This window comes from Peromyscus maniculatus, chromosome 20 (assembly GCF_049852395.1).
Source record: "Peromyscus maniculatus bairdii isolate BWxNUB_F1_BW_parent chromosome 20, HU_Pman_BW_mat_3.1, whole genome shotgun sequence".
Taxonomy (NCBI): domain Eukaryota; kingdom Metazoa; phylum Chordata; class Mammalia; order Rodentia; family Cricetidae; genus Peromyscus; species Peromyscus maniculatus.
Window position 1 is genome coordinate 15503893 of NC_134871.1, and position 16732 is coordinate 15520624.

Consider the following 16732-nt stretch of genomic DNA (forward strand, 5'->3'; position numbering starts at 1 on the left):
TTGAGAGATTGAATGTGGAAGGTAGAAATAGAAAATGCGATAGCAAGAATGAGAAATCAAGATGAGTCTTAATTTTATGGCATAAGAATAGTGTGAGTGGTGGTAACATCCACTGTGATGTAGGAGAGAATGGGAATTGTTTGGACATAGGAATTTTGAGATTTAGACTGAGCAGTGTGCATATTGGAGGAAGAGTATATGGCCAGAGGAAAACACATTGTGTTTGGAAAAGATATGTAAGTAAATGTATTCACTGAGGGATGGCAATTAATTAGAAAGAGAAAGACTGATGAAATGGATTGTATTTATATATTTTTTTTCCCATGGAGAAGTAACATGCCATTTTATAACTTTAGAAAGATCACTTTGACAGAAACTTGGAAGTATATATTATATATAAATTATATGGGGAAGCCTGGGTTATGATCCATGTACTATGTCAGGCAAAGAAAATGTGAATTTAGCTGAATAGTATAAAGATGTAAAAGAAGAAATGCAGTGTTTTAATTCATCCAAGGACCAGAAGTTCTTTGTGAGCCATTTTCCTTCTTTTATTATTTTATTTATTTATCTGTCTGTCTGTCTATCATCTACCATTTATTTTTGAAGCAAATATTTAATGATTCCTTTTCTAATCCATCCAGGATATTTTTGTGCCCTATACAAGAGTTGTTGATATTTTTAAAGGTGCAAAATACTTTCTGACTAATTTAATTGGATTTTTTCTTTAACCCCAGCATTGTAGTATAAGAAAACAGCAGATGGAGTCTAGACATGAGCTCACTGGTTCAGAATGCTTGTTGCTCTAAAGGGAGACACTTATAAACACCTGTAACTCCAGTACCAAGGGGTCTAGCATCATCTTCTAGCCTCTGAGGGCATCTGCACACATGTGTATACTCACACCGACACACATAAAATTAAAGAAAAAATAAAAACAAACAAAAAACCCACCAAATGACTTTAAACAATTTTCAACCTGTTAAAATTTTTACAGTACCCTTTTGGGCAGGAACCCTGGATTTTTGCATTTGACTTGAGAAGTGTCACAAGACTGATCCATTGATTTAAAACTCTTTATAAACATGTGTGTAAAGGAGAGATGGCTAGGTAGGTACAACTGTATGCTTCACAAGCAAGAGAATCGTACTTTGAATCCCAGCCCTCACCACTGTGCATCCCTATAATCTAAATGTTCAGGGAACAGGGATAACTCGATGGCTGACAGCATAGCATAAGATTCAGCGAGAGACCCTGTCTCAAAGGTCTAAAGCAGAGGAGAGCAGGACACCCAGAGACCTCCTCAGGCCTACCAGGTGCCTTTCCCTTTCCTTCTGTTGTCTGTCTCTCTGTCTCTGCCTCTGTTTCTATCTTTTTCTTTCTCCTTCTCCAATCTCTCATACAAACCATATGTTTTATTTAATTTTAATTATAGCTACCATCATAGCCAAACTTGGAAAAATGTTCAAGCAACAGAGCACCTTAGTATTCAAAATAATAATAGTTGTAGCCAAAAGAAGTATAACATGTTAATTATTTGTAGTATTTTAACCAATATACTAGTTTCTTCATGTTAATAATACTCTGCATATTTTTCGAAAGCATTTTAGACTCAGTAGTGTTTGCATTTCGAGGATTAAGACATTGACATTCTGATGAATTTGAGGAACATTCTCAAAGGGACAGAGGATTCAAGAGTTATGAATTAGGCAATGCCCAGAATGTGAATAAAATCATTCATGGCACAAGACCTTAATCTAATCCATTCTGAAAGAGGCTGGAACTTCAGCTTCAGTGTAGATTTAAGAGGAAGAACATAGAATATATTGTTCTTTTTTGTAGGAGTTAGACTGATAATAACCACATGAAGTATCATTCTCCTGTGAGGAACATGGACTTTGGATCCAAATCCCAGCATGCAAATCCCAGATTAATTACTTACTGTGAGATCTTTTAACTTCTTAATGACTCTGTTTCCTCAGTTACAAGATGAAGAAAAAACACTTTGTAGTCAGTTTGGACAGTAAGAGACTTAAATGAATTTAAATACAGCAGTGATTAGAAGTCTTGTGATATGGAGTAGACTAAATGAATGTTTTCATAGTAATTACTACCAGGATCAATATTAGTTTTCAAAAGATCCCCTTACCCTTCAAATAATAATAAAGGATGTGCCAAATAACTTCCAATAGTGACTCAAAAACTTCACTATCTATATGTGTAAGCATTGATTTATTTCATTTTACATTGTGTGTGAGAAAGTCAATGAAGTTTTAGGATTTATAACAAAAATGTTAATCATAATTGTGTGATTTTTAGATATTCTTCCATTAATGCTGTGTAATTAATTTCTGTAGGTATTTTTGTGGTATGCTTAAAGTCTTAAAACCTAAGGTGATGTGGTTTTGTTTACAAGCCTCTTCTGTGTTTGAGATTTTCTTTCTGACCTTTGTCTTATTTTAATCCTTTGCATTAGAATTAACTAGCTTTCATGCTGTTTAACTTCCAGTGCCCTGTGGGGGGATTTTAACTAAGCGCAAAGGGACTATTTTGTCTCCTGGATATCCTGAACCTTATGACAACAATTTGAATTGTGTTTGGAAGATCACCGTGCCAGAGGGAGCTGGCATTCAAGTAAGAATGCTTATTTATTTTTCTTATTTTTTTCATTTTATATTAAGAATTAATATTTTCAGAAATGACAGAAGGCATGTTATTTCTTAAAGTTGAGCAAATCGTTTGGCTTGACATGACTAAGTTTAATAGACATATATTTACCATTTTTAACCTGAAAATAAAATAAAGCCAAATCAAGTTTTCAAGAAGACACATAATAATAAAAACAACAACAAATGAACAAACAAAAAATCTGCCAGGCACAACAGACTCATGAGATGAGATAGCTCAAGAGGTATGAATAGTAGAGATTCAGTTTGGCCATTTCTGGCCTAAATTATTTCTATCAAAGAAAAGAACATGCTAAGGCAAAAATAAATTCTTTACAGATATACCTCCAGTAACTTACTCCAAGTAGAATCCATCTGCTAAAGTTTCATATCTCCGAATAGTCCAATGCCATAATAACCCTGAATAGATTAATCAATTGAAGAGGTCAGTGACCTCAAGATACAATCACCTCTCCAGGACATCTCTTCTGAACATTGCTTTCCAAGAGCAAATATTCAAAATAGGAAATTGTGAGGAATATAAGAAAATCCCAGACATTGGGTATTATTATTATTAAAACATGACAATAAATGTCACAAAATGAAGTTTTGTTTTTTTTTAGACTATTACATTCAAGGTTGCCAGATGGTTCAACAGGTTAGGCTACTCACATGGAGGAAGAAGATACCCAGCCACTGCAGGGAAGTCTCTGGTTGTTAGATTTGCACTGTGGCACTCTCAAAGTTCTAACACACACACACACACACACACACACACACACACACACACACACACTCAGAGAGAGAGAGAGAGAGAGAATAAATAAATAGATGAACAACATGATTTGATTTTTTTTTTTAAAAAAATTAAAGCTATCCATGGAACATCCATTGGAATCTTGAATGTCTTGATCATGTACAGGTCACATGCAGGTAACTACAGCCACTGTGAGTTTATAAGTATGATGTCTCCATCATGTTCAGAAGATGGCATTTCACAGGATGCTTCCCCTTGCTCTGGCATTTACATTCTTTTTACCCCTGCTTTAAAAATGTTCCCTTAGCTTTGGGAGTGGGGTTGAAATAGGTGTCCCATCTACATTTGAGCACTCCTACTCATTCACAGCCACTTTTTCTGAACTCTTTGACCAGATGTAAGGTCTCTATATGAATCAGTACCCACTGTAAAAACAAGATTCTTTGTAAACAGTTGAGAGCAGCAGTAACATATGGGCATAAAGATAACTATTTAGAGGACAGTTAGACAACATGAGTGTTTAGTAAAGCAATAGCAATAGGTTCCCACCAGGGCCAATGACCTCCCTACCCCTGACCTTTTGACCAGTTTCACAGCATCAGGCACAAATTCTCTCCCAGGGACAGGCCTCCAATCCTACTGAGAAATAGTTGATTACTATTACTATTAGTATTACTATTAATTACTATTACTATTACTATTACTATTACTATTACAACATGTCAATATTGCAGCAGTGAGAACATCATTTCATACAGGTTGGTATTGTAGCATGCAGAATACCGTGCTGAATAAGAAAAATTATGATTTTTCTGCATCCAGGACCCCGCATGGCACATTCCAGGACTCTGAAAGTTACACAGCAGGAAAAAATTTTCTTAGTTAGTTGAGATCGATTTCTCTAGGTCCTCGAAGCCAAAGCCTGTGGTGACTTCAGATAGAAGGTTGGACCATCTTGTTCTGTGATTAATCAAGCGCATTGGTAATGACCTGTGCTGCTAGGAGAGGCCTCTGCAGTGTGTGTCCATGTTTAGTAATTCATAGGGTAGTGTCCCATAGCTGCTACTAACATTTTGATTTAATAACTCATGTTTTCTTGGAGCAGTATTGTTCTCACATGCAGAATACCTCTGATCTCACATACAGTCATACGTATGTAGATAAGTAGCTTACAAAGGCATGGGTGTTCATAAAGCTTTTTTATACATCCTTAGTTTCCTATGTAAACTTTTAACCCACAGTAAATCTCTCCTCTCTTCTAATTTAATATTATAAATTATTACAGGTATTCCATTATGCCCATGCCCCCTTTAAGGCATCATTACCTCCTTCCTTTCATGAACACTTCCTGGATTTCTCCCAAATACATATTCTGAAAAAAAAAAAAAAAGAATCAGCAAAGACTTCAGGATTGTTCATACCCCAGGTTGTACTCTGAAATGTGAATCAGATAGAACTTTTCTCAACTCATTTACTTATAAGGTTATGAAGGATGTCCTTGATTATTCATATGCTATCAGCTTATTCATTTTGATGCCATCATAAAATGATAATCTTGAAAACTCGTATTACTCTCTACTATCATGTCCTAATTTTGGCAATCGGGAGTGGGGCTTTAGTACCTAATGCTCTAATCAAACTGCTGTCCCATGAGCACCTGTGCGATTAGGTCCTTTGCCTTGCTCATCTGTGCATTGAGATAACACAGCTAAAGCCTGCGGAGTCTCCTTTCACTCTCAAAAAACTCTCCCCCACTTAGTTCTTACTTCAATATTTTCATGGATTTCAATAACTTTCCCTCTCCTGTGCTAACGTTCCTAAAAGTCCGAGGTCCATTTATTTTAGGTTCTATCACTCTCTTTGCAGATCTTTACTTACATATTCTCAGTAACTTTCAAGAGCTAAGGATGACCCAAAGAATAACAGGTTACAAGTACCAAAACAAATAACAACAACAAAATGAAACCAAAAGCTCCTTTTTTTCTCTGTATGATGACTAGTACTAGTGATAGTGTTTGGAAAATATAGGAAGCCCACATCTCTAACCCCAGCTTTAGACTATGTAAACTAGCAAATGGATGTTTTCAGCTAAATTTATCGTTAAGCTCGCCAATGGTAACTTTATGATTTTTTCTCAAAATGATTCCTCTATTGTTCTTTCTCTCAGGATGACTTTTCTCCATTCACTTTTCTCTATCATTCTCTGTATGAGGATGTCCCCAATGCTGTTCAGTTTTCAAGCCAGAAACCTTGATTTTTATTCTGTCTGATATTGTGTATAACAAACTGAGCCAGGACTGTCTTTTCAGGTGTCTGCACTTCTTCCCATTTGTACTTTTACCACAAAAGATCAAGCAGCTCTCATCTTTGTCTTAGACATATCCTTTTCTGTCTGTTCCTGACAACATGACCAAGCAACAAACAAACAACTCCTGGAAATTCAATCCCATACTACCTCCTTCTTACTCATAGCACGCGAATTTCACCTTCCCTTCAAATCCTCGACAGCGGTTGTACGCTTCTCATCTTTTGAAGTTTGTTAGGTTCACAACTTCCATCTCTATAACAGCATGCCATCCTCTTTCCTGCAGACACCGTGAATGTTCTTTCCTCTGTCTTTGACACTAGCCAGTATCCCTCCTTATTTGCCTTCACCTTACTCTCGGTTCTGTCCAAAATATATTTCTTTGATAAACTTTCTATGAACTAGATAAAAAGGTTAAATTCCCTGTTATATGTTTGGATTCTAACAGCAATCAGATTTTCCTATTATCTGCTAATTGTCTGGAAGCTCCCAAGGGCTAGGGCAGCGGCCAGGACTGTTCTGGCAGCTACTTCAGAGCCTGGCACTACAAACTCAGTAAATAATTTTAGAAAAATCAATGGACACCTCCTCAAGCAGTGGATTTGAAATGATTTGGAGAGTTAGCAGTGCATAATGAACTAATAAGATACCTGCAGAAAAACTGTTATATATCACTCGTGCTAGGCAAATACCCTCAAAACTGTACATGTCAATGCCAATACAACCCTACTTTGGAAGTACTTTATTTAATGATTCCACTCAGAAAACAGAAGCCTATTTTAGAAGACTCTTTAGAAATCACATAGCATGAAATATATATTGGACTCTTAAATACTCTGAAGGACAGTTTAGCACGTTGAAAAATAACTCCCCATATTGACTCTATTTTAGGACATATTTCTAAATTAAAATCTGTCATGTTAAACACATATTTACTACATCTCTCATGTTTTAAACTTGGCTATTTACTGTTTTATAACTAATATACCGGTTTAAGCAACATTTAATTTGGGGGATATGGAACTATATGAATATTTAATGAATCAAATTTGAGTTGAAATATATTAACCCTTGGTAGAAAAATTTAGAAAAGGAAAAGAGACAATTTATGATTGAGAGTCCTTTGGGAAAATATCAACATAAAGAACAGTTTGCCATATTAATATAATGTGATAAGTATGTAGCAAGCAATATATTCATTTATTTTCATTTTTATTTTACCAGAGTGTTTCCAAGACAATTCCCAAGGGACTATATTTAACAAGAAAAGAAATATTTGTGAAATTATGGGGAAATATTTGTCACATAATTATTATCAATATGAAATTTCCTAATATGTTATGAATCCACAGTAAAGTGATATTTGGTTTTTTTTCTGATAAATACCTGCTTTTAATAATTAGAAACATACTGCATGTATTAGTGTTTCTATTGCTGTGATGAAACACCTTGACCACAAACAACTTGGAGAGGAGTTTATTCGGCTTATACTTCCATATCACTGTTCATCATCAAAGGAAGTCAGAACAGGAGCTCCAGCAGGGCAGGAACCTGGAGGCAGGAGCTAATAGAGAGGACATGGATGTGGTGATATTGTGTTTGCCAAAATATTGTGCACCCTAATAAACTTATCTGGGGTCAGAGAACAAAATAGCCACAATATTAAACATAGAGGTTAGGCAGTGGTATAGTACACGCCTTTAATCCTAGTATTCCAGAGGCAGAGATTTGCCTGGATCTCTGTGAGTTCAAAGCCACACTGGAAACAGCCAGGCATGGTGACACACACCTTTAATCCCAGGAAGTGATGGCAGGAGCAGAAAGGTATATAAGGCATGAGAACTTCCAGGAACTAGTGCCTGTTAAGGTTTTAGGCTTTTGAGCAGCACAGTTCAGCTGAGAGGCTTCCAGTCTGAAGAAACAGGATCAGCTGAGGAATTGACAAGGTGAGGCAGCTGTGGCTTGTTCTGCTTCTCTGATCTTCCAGCATTAACCCCAATACCTGGCTCCAGGTTTGTTTTTATTAATAAGACCTTTTAAGATTCTTGCTACACATGGAGGGGTGCTACTTACTGTCTTGCCTCTCTTGGCTTGCTCAGCTTGCTTTCTTATAAAACCCAGGACCACCAGTCCAGGTACGGCACCACCCACAATGAGCAATGCCCTCCCCCATTGATTACTGATTAAGAAAATGCCTTATATGCTTGCCTATACCCAGACATTATGGAGGCATTTTCTTAATTGAGGTTTCCTCCTCCCAGATAATTTTAGCTTGTTTCAAGTTGACATAAACTATCCAGCACACTCCATCATAAAGCTAACCTGCTGCCATGGTGACCAGTTTCACCCAATGCAAACTTCTCAAAAGGCTCAATGAGTGCCTTAGTCTTCCAATGTCTCTTACTTGAATTTGTGTCATTGTAAATTCTGAGCCATTTATTTGCATATCATAAGCGATTCCAGAACACCGCCTGCTAGTTTTTTTTTTTTTCCTGGCCATTTCATCTTATACCCAATATGGTTTTATTATATCAAGCTATATTTGCCTAGAATCCCAGTGACAAATTGTATCAGAATTCTCTGAATACCACAGCAGATCACCCCAAACCAATAAGCTATTTAACCACTTAAATATTATCTTCTCAATGTACCAGAAGTGAGTGTCCAAATCCTGCGTCAGTATATAAGCATAAAACTCCCAGTAGATCCTCTTCTATTCCAGGTCTCTGGGGAAGTCTCCTGCTGTCTCCAGCACTGAATGGCAACACACATCCCTTGGCTTCTGGCCCCATCCATCTGATTCCTGCCTCTGTGGACACATTGCTTTCTCATCCACCTCTATATTTCTTTCAATAAATTTTTTTTCATGTATCTCAAGATTTTTCATTAAGTCACATCAAAAAGATGCACACACACCCCTCTGCCAGCATGCACACAAGGGAATATTTATAAATTCCTGGGATTAGGATCTGTCGTTTCTGGGACACACTGACAAATCCAGAATTAAACAACTGTTCATCGTCTTGGACTTGTAGTAGGCCTTCCTAAAGATGCTTTTTTTTGGGGGGGGGAGGGGGTCTTCTGCTTCTCTGTTCTGAGTAACTCAGGGAAAACAGAAATTGTTCATGAATAATTTGTCATAGTCTCTTGTTTACATTCCATGTCAGCACACATGGCACTGAAGAGTTTCTCTGCCCCTCTTCTGCCTCCTGTCTGGTTCAGTTGTACCACTTTCCTCCTCTCGTTCCCCACCACAGTTCAGTTCTGCACTTGAAGAGAAGTCTTGATTATATGGCCCCCCCTTTGCAATCCTTTTGTGGAAAAACTGAAGGCATAATTACACTCTCAAGTGTATAATTATTTTGCCAGTGTTTAGTTGTCAATGACTGTCTCTCACCATCTTTCTCAGCTAAGATTTTGAGTTTTCAATTTATAATATACATTAAGCTTTTGATACACGTTATCTAGCTTAATTCTTACTGAATCTGTGAATTAGACAACTTATTCACAATAACTTCTGTGAGCAATTGGAAGCCCAGAGAAAATTTTCAGCATCTCTAGTTTGAAGCTTGTGCAGATGGAGGTTACCAAGGACTTTCAAACCCAGTGACCCTGGCTTGTGTTCACCTGTATCTGTCATTTGTCATGAAGCTTTACTCCTTGTCAGTGTTCTATGGTGGACTCATGTTCCCTCTTACATAAATACTCTCTCCACTGTGTCTAAATTGGATTACTGATAGTTCACTAAGTCCAGCTCATAATTTGATTCAACCACAGTAGCACACACTTCATAATTTCCTTACTTTGGAAGCTTCTCATTACCCTGGGCTCAGATCAAAAGTCAACTCCTGCATGAATCTTTACAAGGTATTTTTAGTTCAGTACACTGTATATATATATATTTTTACTCACAACTGAAGAAAAGAAAAGTTCAGACAAGAATCAGGAGTGAATTACTGTTTAAGAAAGCAGTGGTTGGAGCTTTCCTTCTTGTTCTGGAACACTGTGTTAGATCAGGTGCCAATCACGCAGGCAGGATATCTCCTGCCATGTGGCACTCACCCCTGGAGCAGCCATGCCAGCATCCACTTGAATAGGAGAATGACAGGGGGCTGCTTTGCAGAAAAGAACTGCTTAATGAATGGAATTGTCAAAACTATGTAGCAAATGAGTGCCTACACTTAAAACCGACTCCAGTTAGCTAAAATGAATGCATTTTAATAACGTTCTTCCTTTCCTGCTTTAAAGCTCCAGCACAGCCTCTAAAGAGCAGAACGGAATCCACAGTTGTGAGTTCTGTGGGTTCCTAGAAACCTCATACTGTGCCAAGTGAGGTACACCAAAGTAGCACATGTCGCTTTCTTTAAATAAAATTGAATAGACACAGAATCGTAGCCCAGTGTTTGCCTTCTCAACTTGAGGGACTTTCAAGGTGACTTCACTATTATGACCACATTAATAAGACTAATCTTTGGAAGATGCATACAAATCTATTATAAAACATTGTTTCTGCCAGTCTATATTGACAGCCATGTAAATATTAAAGAAAAAATTGAATGGATTTTATATATGGAAACAAACTGAAGGGTAAGCCTATTGAAAATTCATTACAAAGTTCTCTCTGCTTGTGAGCCATGGGTCTGTTTCTTTCCTAGCACCCAAGCAATGAGAAAATTCACAAGTCTAATATTCAAAGCATGAATGTAAGCTGGTTGTTTGGAGCATGATTGAAATCCTAGCACCTTAACCCAAATGTTCAATAAAGATACTCTCTGAGATGGCGACAAGCAGCTTCCATGTTATATCCATCCTGTACACTACCAGTTGCCCCATAAGGCTTCTCACATACAAATTAGTTCACGGAGTCAAGTACTACAAATGTCCAAGATTGGTTTTGTTGAGTCATCTATCAAAGTCCACAACTGTTTTGGCTGTCCCTGAGATCTCCCTTCTAATGGATACCTCTAGACTGGAGTATCTGCTTAGAAACATTAATTCTCACCAGGAATTGTTATCTCATAGGTCCAAGTTGTTAGCTTTGCTACAGAACATAACTGGGATTCACTGGACTTTTACGATGGCGGAGACAACAACGCACCAAGACTGGGAAGTTATTCAGGTAAAAGAGAAATCCGAGATCATTTTAAGTGAAAAAATAATCAATGGCACGGAACAAGAAAGAAAATAATTCCTACAAATTCTTTCGGGCTTACCTATAAACCATACACAATGAACTGGGTTACACGAAGTTTTAAAATAGTGAAAGCAATGGTAGTATGCCCACTTAAAATTTCCAGCATGCTAATTATACTTTTGAGATATTTATTGACCTTTTTATGCAAATAGTAATATTTTACTGAGTTATGATTCATTAATACTACATATACCTTATTCTTAAGATTTAGGATGAATGAAATAATAGTAATTAAAATATGACTATATTTTTGTTAAGTATGATATTTTCATCCATCAGAATACTATGCTGTCATTAAAATAATTTTAGAGACTGAATGACATGCATATGACATAAAGTAGTATTAAATGATCATAAAGGAAATATGAAATCACTTCTTTGAAATGAATACAACTTTGTAGAACTAACATGTCTTTATAAAATCATACTAGAGGGAGACACAAAGTGAAATAGCCCACCATGTTATTTAAGAGATTGGATGCTTTTACAAATCGTCTATGAAATTTGCTAAGGTTCTACAGATGAAATGTGTCACATTCTAAGTTTCTTCCATCACATTGCGGCAGAAGTAAGGATTTTTATTTTGTGATTTTTAGTAGTTACATTTTAAAATTTCTAGAAGCATAAATACAAGCTAAACTGTGAACTTAGTTTAAATAATATATTGAATTAAGGGTGAATGGCTTTAATCTTTTAAAGAGGTTTTGAAACGGCAGGTAAACAATTATCCAGAATCACTAATGAACAAAGGAAATAATTACCTAGAGCAGAAGTGGTATGGCTTAAACATAAATAGCATGTTAGATGTAGATCCAGACAGAAGCACAGTCTTGTAAATCTCTGTGCATAGTTACTTTTATGTTTTAAGTTCAATGTTATTACTACCAGGTATACTGATGAGCAAAGTGATTAAAAGGAATGCCGCTGTAAATCTTCACACTAGCTCTGTGTGACATCTGACTAGCTTGTCAGACACCTCCTAATTTCATTCCTCCATGGCTCTCAGTACTGATTGAAATTACAGAGATTAAATTGCCGGAGGCTGTACATCTACAGTTAGGTTGCGAGCAGGACCCAGCTGGAGAGACTCCAAGATCGGAGTTCTTAATTACTAAGATCCTCTAAGTCCTAAGGCAGGTCCAGTGACCTCTCTGGCGCCTGTTTACCTCCCACTTCTGTGATGACCGTGATGCCACTAAGAAACACAGAGTCAGATTGGGAACAATTAAACACCAAGGTGCAGTCTATAAGTGCTTCTTTCCATTTCCCCTCAGGAGGCTCAGGACCTCTTACACACTCTTGTACAAAGCAAGTGTAAAGTCATTCTGAATGCTCCCAGGATATCTGCAACACTGACCACTCATGCTCTTTGGACTTTATCTCAAAACAGAAATGACAGTTATTTTCAATGCATGTCATTTAAAACTGGGTTGGATTCTTAATTTTTTTTTTAGTAAATAGGCAGGAACTAATTTGTTCAGTCATGTATTTTATACTTTCAAATTCAATAATTGGATGGAACAAGGTTCATTTGCTTCAGAAGTTCAGAAATCCATTATAGCGCATCTGCTGAGAGACAGGCTAATATAATTATGTAACTAGGATTTTTTTTAAATATACTGTCAGAGAAATATAAGAAAACATATTCAATCTGTTGCAGAATTATATACATACATTTCATTAATAACGGTGAATTCATGAATGTCTGCTCTGAAACTATGCAAAGTCTGAAGTTACAATGGCTAAAAGAGCACATGAACAATTTTTAAATAAACTTTATTTTTAATTCATACATGTGATATAGAAATTTCCATAAAATTCAAAATGGCTTTATTTCTGTGTGTTTACAAATTGATGGAATTCTCTGAAGTCATTTCACAGGTATTACTCCCTGGAGACAGGAACAGTGAAATAAAATAGGATAAAGGGGGAAACATTTCTGCTAAGTTTTCTCAAATGTTTTTGACCAATGCACCGTTTTAATCACAATGTTTTGGCTGGTTACCAATTTACTTAGTATCTTTGTTGTTGCTGTGACTTTTGCACATGACCCTTGACCCACCTTCTCTATTGTCATTTCAGGGACAACAATACCCCACCTTCTAAATAGTACATCCAATAATTTATATCTAAATTTCCAGTCAGACATCAGTGTCTCCGCTGCAGGATTTCACCTTGAATACACAGGTAAAGGTAACTTACATTTTCTAGGAAACTTAGAACAGGTTTGTTATATTCTGATTTGTTTGCCTTTTCTTTATCTTATTTTATTATTATTCGTTAGATGCTTATTTGTTTTCTAAAGAGAGGCAGAAACGTCAGGGGACCAATTGGGAGGGAAGTTGGGAGGAACTGGAAGGAGTAAGAAGAGGATAAACCTTAATCAAAATATAGTGTATGGAAAACATCTATTTTCAATAAAAGAAGCAGAAAACCTGTGAAGCAGAACAAAATAAAATACCAACAAACAAAGTAGACTCTTGTTTTTATACAAATGACATCAAATCTGACAAAGCAAACAATCAGTCTGATATAATGTTTAAAATTTCAAACCATTCTGTCAATTCATTTGAAAAAATATATGTGTATAAGATGAAGGATTTTTGCCAGAATTTGAATAGTGTTTTCTCTTTTAATATTAGAAGAAACAACATTATATTTACCCTTTTAATGAATTTATAATTGTGCAATGCCCATAAAAATCTGGATGAGAGCTCTAAAATATATTCTTGTGAACGGAAATTTTATGCTGGCTGATTAGTAATTCCCATTTTGGATTCCCACTAATCTCAGCAATCACCATTGCACTGTTTCTTTAAAAGTGGCTATTTTAGTAAGTCATATAGGTGGAACAAGCCATATGTGTCCTTTTGTGATTGGTTAACTCTGCCTTAGTTAACTCTGTGCCGTTGCATGCGGAGGATATTGACCATTGACTGCTCTAGCTAAGACTCTAATATCACGGTGATCAGAAGTGACAAGAATGCACTTCTGTGTCTTCTTCCTGATCTTCCACCAACTGCCTTCCATTTCTCACTACTCATAAGATACCTTTGGTGGGCCTTACACATGCAGCTTCCATTTGGTTGTAGTAAATAGCATGTATACCTACTTTGTTGAGTTTTAAGTCAGGACAAAATATTGCCATTTTTTTGCATCCATTGATAAGATCTTATTTTATGTTACATGTATTGCTGTGGAATTTATTAAACCATCCTTTCATTCATATAATAAATTTAATTCTGTCATGGAGTATAGCTGTCTTAAGAGAGTGTTAAATTTACCCACTAGTATTTTGTTGAACATTTTTGCCTCACTGTTCAACAATGACATTTACTTTTCATCACCTTTTCTTGAATTGTGTTTTGTGTGGCTCCAATGGCAAGATGATCCTGGTATCAATAAGTGAATTTGGAAGTGTTCCTTCCTATATAATTATGTGGAAGAGTTTGACAAGGGTTGGATGAACTCATTGAATTACTTTGGAAAATTCACTTATAAAGATTTGTTTGTTTCTGGATCTTTCTCTGTTGGGAAGGTTTAGAATAATGATTCAATGTCCTTGCTCTTGGTCTGTTAAGTGTTTCCAGTTTTGTTTTTATTTTTTTATTCAGTCTTCAAAGGGTTATGTTTCTAGTATTTTTTTCTTTTTGTCTAGTTTAGTTATTCAACTTTTTTCCCTATAATTATTCACTGTGTTTTCTTGTGTTCATTTACAAAATTTCTTTGGATTCAGTTACAATGCTTCTCCTTTTATGAAGAGAATTTGTAAATTGAAGTACAGGACACTTTTGAATTAGTTACTTTTCTTATTGCTGTGTCCAAATATGTAGCAAAAGTTATTTGAAGGAGTAATAATCTCCTTTGACCCTTTCTTTTTCACTTTTCGAGTCAGTCATCCTAGTGAGAGTGGAACAGTGGGTGTTAGGGTGGTGGAAACATGTGCTGTTACTATGGCAACAGACAGGAAGGAGAGAGCTAGCCCAGGCTAGAAGCAGGTTTAAATTGGTAGGCAGGTCCCACTGATACATGTCCTCCATCTGGGCTCCACGTCCCACAGATTCCACAACCTCCTCAAACCATGCTAACACCTGGAGATCTAATGTACAAAGAAATTTGTCTAGAGAAGACATGCTACACTTAAACTTTAATGATATTATAGATAATTTCAGATGGAATTAGAACAAGTGGCTTTTCTTCATATTCCAATTTTTAGAAAAGCATTTAAACAAACAAACAAAAAACCCAGACAAACAAAATAAAGAGTTTAGGCTTGTTGCTTGCATACATATATGAGATGTTGTACTTATCTTACATCAAATGTATTATACATATAATTAGGTTACTATGTGAGGGATGACTTCCTTTTAGTCTTAAATGCATACTCCATGCAAAAGGATTAGCCATACCACATAGCTGTGTCCATTTAAGATATCATTTTGTCCTATAATGTGTCAAATTCCTAAGGTATTCTAAGCACTCAAAATCAATGTGTTTATTAGATAAATGAATTGCTATATCTAGTACTTAAGTGTAGAAAGTATAAACTATATGAAATTGACATATACCAACAACAGTATGACAACACTGAGGCTGATGTTTGTGATAGAATTTAGGCAGTTCTATGTACATTTGGTATTTATACAGGCCTGGTTCTTGTTTTGTTTTGTTTTATCCTGGCATGATCAGACACCTAACGTCCTGGAAATTGAACCCGTGCCTTCTGGAACATCAGTCAGTGCTCTTAACTGCTGAGCCATCTCTCTCCTATCATACAGGCTTATTTGTTGACAATACCTCTCTATGTATTATCACCTCAACAGCCCTGAAACACCATGGCTTATGCTAGATAGAACGACATTCCTAGAGGAAAACAGAGAGTCTGAAATGATATGCATGTATTAGTAAAGACTAGTTATTGCATTTAGCTTTCTGTTACTTTCATGGTAATGGATAATCAACTTAATGAAAGAGGATGTTTATTTTGGAATACACATTAAGTTTCCAGTTCTCAATTAGGCAGGTTTGTTGCCTTTAGGGCTCTATTGATTATTTCAATTGTCAATAAAAGGGAGTATATTGTAGACCATACATCTTCCACCTCATGGTCAGGGAGAAAGAAAATGAAGACGAAGAGCCTGGGATCCCAAAATCTCTTTGAAGATCATGCCCCTGACACATAAGACCTTCTCTGGTTCACACCTCTGAAATGTATCATTCCTTCCCAATAAACCCTACCAGGGTCTAAGCCTTTCCCATGCTGAATTTTTTGGAGGACAACAAGGGTTCAAACTCTAACATTCATTAGTCAATACTACAGCTATCATCCTGTTACTATGAAGCTCAGAAACAGCATATGTATTTTTATTTTAAAAAAATGTAACAAATGTGAGAAGATTCATTTATTCAACCTGTATTTATTTTGAACACCTTTTCTATGACAGACACAAAGCTCAACACAAGAAATGTGAAGATAAGTATGGTCCAGTCCCCCTTGAAGGAATATTAGTCTAATAGATGAAGCAGAAAGGTTAAGAAACAGCACATTGCTACTCACACACTGGGAGAGGGATAGGTAGAAGGCACCAGTTAAGAAGTACTCAGCTCTATGTCGAAAGTTCACAGAATATTTCAAAGAGGAGGTGACACTTGTGCCAAGTCTTGAAATCTAAGCAGAAGTTTCAGCTAGACGAGAAATGGAGGATATTTTGGTAGAACAAACTTCACGTTCACACAGAGCTGTGGAATGTGGCATACTAGGAGAACTGCGTCTATTTCCGTAGAGCTGGCACGTAAGGGCTGAAGAAGCA

The 16732-nt window shown here is 36.3% G+C and overlaps 1 protein-coding gene across 3 annotated transcripts in view; it reads left to right on the forward strand.

Moving 5' to 3' along the window:
* The window catches only part of Csmd3 (CUB and Sushi multiple domains 3), a 1148052-nt gene that overhangs the window by 992085 nt on the left and 139235 nt on the right, over positions 1-16732 (forward strand). For all 3 annotated transcript variants that reach the window (XM_006993205.4, XM_042265493.2, XM_042265494.2), the window contains 3 exons: positions 2510-2634; positions 10751-10847; positions 13005-13109. In XM_006993205.4, the coding sequence (XP_006993267.1) occupies positions 2510-2634; positions 10751-10847; positions 13005-13109 (327 nt within the window). The remainder of the gene's footprint in view (positions 1-2509; positions 2635-10750; positions 10848-13004; positions 13110-16732) is intronic.